Genomic DNA, 8,937 nt, shown 5'->3' with positions numbered 1-8,937 from the left:
AAGTCAGATTTGAGTTAGGAAGCATATCATTTTCTTTCTTATATCACATGCTTTTTTTTTTTTTTTTTAATAATAATATTGTCTATGAAGCTTGCTCTTGTGGATGTATATGGTTTGTTTTGGTTTAGCTAGTAAAAATATTACAATCTTGTGGGGCTTGTTGAGTTATTTTGATGAAATTAATGCAGGTACTTTTGCATTTGTTTTATCATGGACAGTCATGTAGCTTTTATCCTTGCCATGGACCTCAACCTACCCTTTTTTATTGTCAAGGGAGACTCGGAGGTGGTTATTTCAGCCTTAAGAAGTAAAGAGGAATCTATATCTTCTTTTGATCATCTAATTTCTTCTATTAAGCACTATTTAATTTTGTGTAATTGCGTTTCTTTCTTTCACATTCGTAGGTCAGGAAACTCAGTTGTTCATTTTTTAGCAAAACACACAAAAACTATTGATGGTATTTCGGTGTGGATGGAAAATGTTCCACCACAAGTTGCTGATGTACTTTTAGCAGATTTTGACTGATTTAGTTTTATAAAATTTGAAACCGCATTCTTAAAAAAAAAAAATGTAGCTTTTATTTTGCCATTTGCATGCTCTGATGTGATAGAATTTAATTTATAGCAGATATTGATTTGAAAGGTCTGAATAAACATCATTAAATTTCCCATGTGACGTCCAGATATTACTGTCATTTGGAATCAATGCTCCTTGCAATATTGGATTGACTTTACACATATGCTTTTCAATAATAATAGAAGTTGTAATCTCTTTATGGATGCTTTTCAATAATAATAAAGTTATGTTTTTTTTTTTTTTAATGTGTTGCACCCATGAAAAATCTTATTAAGCTGGCTCTTAAATTCATCGTATCTAAAATAATTTGGTAAATGTTGCATCAACGAAAATTGCAAACCAAATTCACCTCTAGGTCAATTTTGGGAATTTATTCACATGTAAAATGATCATTTTACATTTTGGGTATATTTGTAAAGAAAAAAAAAAACTATTTCAAGATTATAAAATGAGGTGTCTAAATAGAATGAACAAGATGTACTAATACACATGAATGTCATATAAAATATAGAATGAACAAAGTTTTCCTTCAAATTAATTTGGATGAATTTTTTCTAATCTATTATGTTGACTCATAAAACCATTCACATAATAATTTAAATAAACAAGTCATAACTCATAAAATAGTTTATGTGACTATGATTTTATCAGTCCTTATAGCGGAGAAATATATATATATATATATTCCAAACCAATTTAGGAAAAAACTTTTTCCATAAAATATATCAAAATGGTATATTGAATTGATATTTATTAGATAGACAGTGACGTGAACCCTTAGCGCTGTCAAAGGGGGGTCGAGTTATAGTGCAGTGTAGAGGTGTAGCTGTACAAGTCTTTTGCATTTCAGTAAAACAAAAAGTTTATTGCAGAATTTGCAATTTTGCTGTACACCAGTTAGAAACTTCATACATCAATTAGTAGGTCCCACATTCCTACTTAAAACTCTTTGCTTCCCACATATTCTACCTTTCTAACCGCAAGTAAGGACTGAAATAGGTGTCTCACAATTAAAATAAAAAATAAAATAAAATAAAAACTCCTATATTTATTCATTTAATATTGTATTAGAAGTATCTTTTTTTTTGGTTCAAGAACTATATAACTCAATTAGCATTTTTGGTATTTCTAATGTTCAAAACTTTAAATATCCCCATTTTAATTATAAAAATGAAGTATTTAAAAATTTTCAAAAGCAACCAAAACAATGAGGTATGTATTCAACTTTACAGGTATATTGTTATATTCTTAACTTTTTTACATTAATTTTATTTTTAAATTTTTTCTTGAAAAATCAAGTTATATGTTTAAACTTTATGTATTTAAACTAATCTCTTAATCTGATAGTTATGAGCAATGAATTTATTATTTTATTTTCTTTATTATAATGATATAAAATATATATTTATAGTTAATTGAAATTATGAAAAAATATATTAAAATTTTACATTAGCTTTTGTATGACAAATATATTAGCATATAGCTTTTTATTTATTTTGTTATTAGTATTGATTCCTATTTTTTAGATTAATTTAACTTACAATCTTTTCTTTTAATTTTGCCTCCCTTGAGTTGAAATCCTTGCTAACAGTTTGCATCAGTTATGATCATATGAAGCTTATACATCTCCCTAAGGATGGAGCTCTAATATCTGATTGTTAACATGTTCTGCACCAGTTATTTTACATGGGAAGTGGACCAACTCGAATGAGTCGAGAAGTACTGTTAATGTCAGTGCCACAGATGACAGAACAGCAAAGGTCAATAGAAGAGATTTCATGAACTTCCTAAACTAGAATGTGAATTGAACATGCAAAATACGTTCCCTTCTAATGTTCATCATACAACAATAACGCAAAATTCATTATAGTCCACTCATCAATAAACCTCAAGACATAGCTAGGGTAAAAGATGCTAATAACATTTCAAGTGAAGCAATTTAATTATCAAACATCTTCTATTTCCTTTGGCTCTTTTTTATAATGGGTATCATCAAGTTAAAATAAAAATTGTAGTCTAATCTACAATATAATACATGGGTCATAGAGAAAGTGTGCGTGTAGTTTGGTCATCTGAAGGACTCAACTGGCGCGGATTCTTCAAGAAGCGCAGCAGCCTCAAAGCATTCGGCAGCCTCTAGCTGTGTTGCTCCAATGTCAGCTTTGTAGAGAAGCCCAAGATTGTACCAGGCAGAAGGGTTTGTTCTGTCTAGTCGAAGTGCATCAGTTAGAAAACTTCTCACAACTGCCAATGATTGGCCTCCGAGCTCTCGAAGGATGCATGCTGTGGATATCAAGCTTGGAACATGGTTGGGTTCAACATCTAATGCTTTCCTGAATGATTTCAGGGCTTCTTGGTGGAGACCCTTGGCTTTATAGAGTAAACCTAACAAGTCACCAAGTTTTAGGTTCCTTAATCAACAATATAATCAAATATTTTTGCATATGAACAGTGGACACCCCATAAGATTGTTTCAAAATACTCAAGGAAGAGAGACTTGATTAAACTTTGATAGTGCCAAGAGCCTTGTTGCTCAACTGGTTGGTACCTCTTGGTGTTTCCAGTGAAAATATCCAGGATTCAAATCCCCCTTCTCCCCTATTATAACTATCGAATTATCAAAAAAAAAAAAAAAAGACTTTGATAGCAATTTTAACGAGAAATAATTCCAGATACAGTTCTACTCTATATCAAGCAACTTGAGTTTTGGCACCATGTCTTGACATCATTCTAAAATGAAGCAATTTGCACCATGTCCCATGTCTCTAAGGGCTATTGAGTAGAAGGGAACTAAAAAATAAGAACATAAAAGCTAAGAGGAAATTCAAGATATATACAAATTAAATATAAAAGTAGTGATTGAATGAGAACTTACCTGTTGAATGCCATCTAGAAGCGGAATAAGGATTGATAGCCTGGGATTTTGAAAGACAGACTTCAGCATCCCGCCATTGTGACAAGCTTGTGTAGACATTAGCTAAATCATGCCACGTTTCCATTTCTAAGCTTCTGTCATGATTTCTCCTATTCTGTAAGAGAAAATTGTAACAAAAGTAGGTCATTTGCTACCTCAAAACGGTCTTCTGGGAATAATAATTGGGTGCATAGATCAAAGTTAAGCTAATCTCCTTTCCATTATTTAAAAAAAAAAAGAAAAAGAAAAAAAGAGAGGCTTTTATACTTAGCCTGCACATATTCTCTATCTTTTACAAATAGGGAATAGCAAATCAAAATTCCTAACCAAAATATAAGGGAAAATAATTTCTTTATAAAAAGACATGTCATATATGCTTCAAAATTTACACTCCTTTGTTTCACTGTAAAATATTTTCTTAGTCACAGAAGGAAATATGCAAAGCTGTTTCAATAAATGAAAAGAAGGTCCATCTGGACACATTTTCAAGTTAATGAAAACATGATTCTATATTTCAACATTTAATTACAAGGGCACAAACCTAACGTGGATGCCCACCAAACACCATACCTTTAGAAGCTTCTTCCCAACACCTAAACTTTTGGTCCGAACTTGAAGAACAGCAAGAAGATGAGTATATGTCTCTATGGCATTCTTTAACTGACCCTGTGCAATCTGGAGCTTAGCTTTAGTTCGCAACAGTTCTCCTTGATCCCACTTCCCAGTCTGATCTAAAGCAGCATTAATTAGTGTCTCTGCATCACTGAACCGTTTTTGAGCTGACAATATCCGTGCCGAAAGGATATACCCTTTAACACTAGAGCCAGCCTCAAGTTTCAACAGCTGCTTTGCATAATAAAGTGCTACATCCAATTTCCTTTGTTCAGCATGCTCTAGACAAAGATGAAAAACAATGCTTGGATCTCTTTCTCTCATTGTTCTCTCAGCAGTTCCCAGTGCTTCAATTGCTTCAGACTGCTTCAAAATCCTCTCAGAATCGGAAGCAACCAATCTGGATTTACCTGACAATAGAACACCCAGTAAGCAGTTTGCAACACTAAACACTTGGCTGCATTTTCCTTGCAGTCCAGAAAGCGCTTTGTGAGTATAATTAATCCCTTCCTCAATGCAAACCAAATTCTCTCCACAAATTTTTGAAGCCAGTAATAACTCTGGTATGCAATCATGGTTCTCTCTATCATGCAAAAAGTTCCTCAAAAGATTCAAAGCAATCATGTTTTCGCCTTCCCCATAATAACAGAGAGCTAGAGTGCTATATCTTTCCTTTCTATCCATGATCCCTGGAAGCAATTCTTCAACCTGATGAGCTAGGGCCCTCAATTCCCCTGAAACAGATAGGGCAAAAGAAAGGTGATCAATGATTGATGGGTCCCATACAATCCTTTTAAGAACAAATTTTCTTAGTAGAATCAGTAACAGAAGAACAGCCTCCTCTAAATTATTTCTTGGCACAAAGGAGCCTCCCATCTGTGAACGAAGATTTGGGGGGTTTGCATCACAACCACTATACAGAAGAAAAATGGCAAATTCTTTTTCTATCTTTGCAGTAGTTTCTGTGTCAAGATTCCAATGATAAAGTAGAGCTCTCCTGTATGATAGGATAGCTTCTTGGGGAGACCCAGCAAGCTTCCATAACTCCGGAAGCAATTCGACAGCTCTGTTTAGAGTCTCTTGTAATTTACAATCTGATGCTAAGTTTTCAGTCAAGCCTTCTGGTAATGCAGATTCAACAGTGTCCAAAATTACTTTGCAAGACTGAGCAGCTTCTGTGAAAATGGGTTAGGAAGGAAGGTTAGCCATGCAGTAATTTTATAAACAAACCATCTCAGAAACCTTAAAATTTTCATTTCTATGTGATCCTTGGCAGGGAAGATGAGGGAGAGAGAGAGAGAGAGCCCACAACAAGCACAATCTTTTTTTTTTTTTTTTTTGGGGGGTTGGGGGAGGGGGGGGGGGGTGAGGGATAACTTGTAATGCACAAATCACCTAAATAATTACTTTATACTGGTCGATTTATTACACAATACATAAATTCCTAATTTAGTAAAGAAAACTGATCATGGGATTCAGTACGCTTGTGACCTCTAAATATAAATGACCGTTAAGAAAATGTTGCTTGGTTCGTTGCAAGTTCATGAGTCCAAAAATGTACAAGACAATCTGAAAGATAATTGAAACAACATAAGGAGAAGAAAGATAAACAGGAAGTGGAAATCAAATTGAGATGGAGGGAATACCTCCAAACCTCCCAAGACCCTGACATGATTTTGCTTTGAGGAAAATAGCTTCAAGTAGTAGACTAACAGCATGCATAGACATTAGTGGGGCAGCATCACTTTGTGAATGGCGTCTATTGTATTCACATCTTCTAGAAATGGAGACTTTCATCTTGGGGGTAACTGCAGCAATGTCTATTCCTTCAAATACATGAAGTGCAGCTTCTATGTTACCTTTTTGATACTCAAGCCTTCCTAATAAAGCTCTTGCTTCCTAAAGAAGTTAGACATTTTTCTTAGCCTTAAAAATTTGTAAAGAAGATTCTAAAAAGATTCAAAGCAAGCCCAGATTGCAGAATACCATATAGTCTAGCCATAACCATGCAAAAACTAGAGATATGAGGACATTGGCTGAAATTTCAAGAAGCCCCTGTTATAAAGAATCTCAAGGAAAAGCATATAATATATTTACATCATATCAATAAATATAAGGGACTTAACTCCTATGAGAAACTGAGTCACATGTTTTCATTTCCATGTCATGTATGAATGGGCCATTATAACCAAGTTACTGAAAATCAAATTGGTACATTATCAATATCGATGAAAGAAATTATTTGGAGCAATAGCATTCCTGTTTAAGTCCTGGTTCTAGTAGATCAACATGCCCAAAATAACTAGTTCTTCAGTTATGGAAAACATGGAGATCAAAGATAAAATATCATACATTCAACCACCCAACTTTGGATACATCCATTGAAAATGCAGTGGAGAGATCACAAGTTACATGGAAAATAGCACATGTCATGAACTAATTGAACCCCCTGAACCCCACTCCCATGCAACTCAAGTACTCAACCAATAGACAAAAGACGTTGCATCACTGCAACCAATGCCTAGGTGAAGGAATGGGTTGTAGTAACACAACAAATTTTTGAAGTTTCATGGAACAAAATAAATCCATTATTCAACAAATTTAGTAGAGATTCCATGATTCCAGCATAGCAAAATTTTATTGTGTTCATGATCTCTTCAAATTAGACATATATACTATAGTCTCAGGCATCATTGGAGAGCTATCTTTACCATAGAATATTGGAATTGCCAATTTTTTTTTTTAAAAGAATTCATTTGGTTTATTATTACAATGTACTGCCCTTAATATAACTGTAACCAATGACCATCCAGAGAAAAAAAAAAAGGCAAATCTATCTAAAACAGGATAAACCAACTAAGGAATTCTCATTGTCAGAGTCACTCCCACCTCAAAATGACTTTACAAATGTACAGCTAAATAACAGTAAAACAAAGACTTATGGCCTTTTTGGTTCGTATGAACTTGACTACTTCATTTTGTCTTTCATATAATTTAAATCCATATCTTAAATGGAGCAATCAAAAACAGGTTGAAGTATTTACTACAATGAATGAATAAATCATATCTATAAATTTTCCCATTATAATGCTCAATTTGTTCATTGAAGATCATATAAAGTGAAAACGTAACCATAAAAAATTTCCTAGTATGACCAGACAGGCTCTTAGTTTACATATAACAGATAAACAAAAATACAACAGAAAAGGCAAGAGATCAGCAAAAATAGGTATAACTAACCTCATAGTTCAGATAACCACTCTCACGAAGAGAGCACTCTGCTTCTTCAATGTTGCTATTGTCCACCTTTGTTTCCATCTCACCAGCTCGGGATGAATAGCCACTTGCTGAATAGTCCCGAGTTGCTAAGGACTCCGATGAATGAACCATTTCATCTACCTTCAATTGCTCACCTGAACAAATACACTTCATCATCTTCTGCAATCTCCCTTGAATGATAATTACTCCGTTATTCACCCAATTCTTAAGTCTCATACTGGATCAATCCACTTGAAATTCTTCTAAACTAGCATCAACCATAGAACTATAAATCAGAACCCAGAAATTACCCAACACCCCAGCTCATATAAGCGCACATAAATTCCTAGATAATGAGCAGAGTGTTAGTGCTCAACCAGTGAATTCTTGAGAGTACTAGATTCCATATATATCAAAATGAACTAAGAAAATGAAACTATCCCAAAATTCCAACTTTCAACAAGTTTTCTTTTTGGTTCCTATTCAATTATGTTATGAAGCTTATGCTATAAACAAGTCCAATTCAGAATCCTACTATCAAGGATTCGAACATCCAAATTATGTAATGACATGAAAAACCAACCAAAATTTCTGCAACCCCACTTCACAACTCCATCAGAATTCGCAAACAAGAAACCTTAAGTACCCCAAAAGCCCATCAAAGATGAATAAAAGAAGAAACTTTAGAGTATAAAAAAACACCCAGAAGAATCCAACAACAACCCAGATGAAGTAAATACAAGCCACAAGATATTACAGCTAAGCAATATGATTATGGAAGCTAAAGTTGCAGAAAAGGAAACACCCATTACAACTACAACTTAGAAGAAAGAACAAAAGAGATTAAAACAGCATCTTAAGAAAGTACCTTTTGGTTAAGAAAAAGCATTGACTGAGCCCACCAGACATCAACACCACCGTGCATCTCTCCAGTTCCTACAACCAAAAAAGGTCCCTTGATTTTCTCTTGCTAAACAAGAATCCAAAGCTGCAATGACTTTTTGCTCTCTTTTTATGACTTTGAGCCTGTATTTCTTGTAACTCACTGCTCCTTTGCCTCTTCTACGCTTTTGATATATTGTTAGTTCAAAATTCAAACAGTACGGAGACAAGTCAGAGTTTGTGCATTAAATTATGAAATGTACCTTCTAATTCTGCTTTCGAAGCTGTGAATGTGTGAACAGAAGAAAGATTTTGTTTAAACTTTTTTATTTTGTGTTGTTTAATCTTTATTTTAGTCTAAATTGGAAGCAGTATTTATACTTTATTATATTAAATTTTATTATTAAAGAAAGAAAAAAAATGTCATTCTGGAATCTGAATGGAAAGGAAATGTAGCGGGGCCCAGTTTCCTCCTTGCGTGGTCAACTACTCAACTGCCGGCCCCTTGACGTTACAAAAGAAAATCTCTTTTTGGTTTCCAGTTGTGTTCAATTTGTTGACTTCATACCTCGCATTAAATTTTAAGCAAAAACACTTGGCCATCATTTTATGCGAGAAATGTTATAGAAACTATTTTTAAAAATATTTTATTGAGAAAAGGGTTAAATAATAAATATTTATAAAAAAAAAAAAAA

The 8,937-nt window shown here is 33.7% G+C and overlaps 1 protein-coding gene across 5 annotated transcripts; it reads right to left on the bottom strand.

Annotated features, from left to right (window-relative positions):
• Window positions 1–2,380: 2,380 nt before the first annotated feature.
• On the bottom strand, window positions 2,381–8,592 carry LOC115994859 (protein NPGR2-like). 5 transcript variants are annotated; one of them, XM_031119160.1, is made up of 7 exons: window positions 8,506–8,592; window positions 8,229–8,422; window positions 7,343–7,706; window positions 5,749–6,001; window positions 4,061–5,277; window positions 3,452–3,605; window positions 2,381–2,961 (listed from the first exon to the last, which is right to left on the bottom strand). In XM_031119160.1, the coding sequence occupies exons 3-7, from the start codon at window positions 7,595–7,597 to the stop codon at window positions 2,645–2,647; spliced, it is 2,196 nt and encodes a 731-aa protein (XP_030975020.1). In that variant the 5' UTR covers window positions 7,598–7,706; window positions 8,229–8,422; window positions 8,506–8,592; the 3' UTR covers window positions 2,381–2,644. The 5 variants fall into 5 exon arrangements, with proteins under 5 accessions (XP_030975020.1, XP_030975021.1, XP_030975022.1 ...); XM_031119161.1 differs by having other exon boundaries at window positions 7,343–7,628; window positions 8,229–8,586; XM_031119162.1 differs by having other exon boundaries at window positions 7,343–7,623; window positions 8,229–8,586.
• Window positions 8,593–8,937: the final 345 nt, after the last annotated feature.

The sequence above is a fragment of the Quercus lobata genome, chromosome 6, assembly GCF_001633185.2.
Source record: "Quercus lobata isolate SW786 chromosome 6, ValleyOak3.0 Primary Assembly, whole genome shotgun sequence".
NCBI classification, from domain to species: domain Eukaryota; kingdom Viridiplantae; phylum Streptophyta; class Magnoliopsida; order Fagales; family Fagaceae; genus Quercus; species Quercus lobata.
Note: the sequence above shows the minus strand (reverse complement) of the source record. Positions and strands in the feature narration are given on the sequence as shown.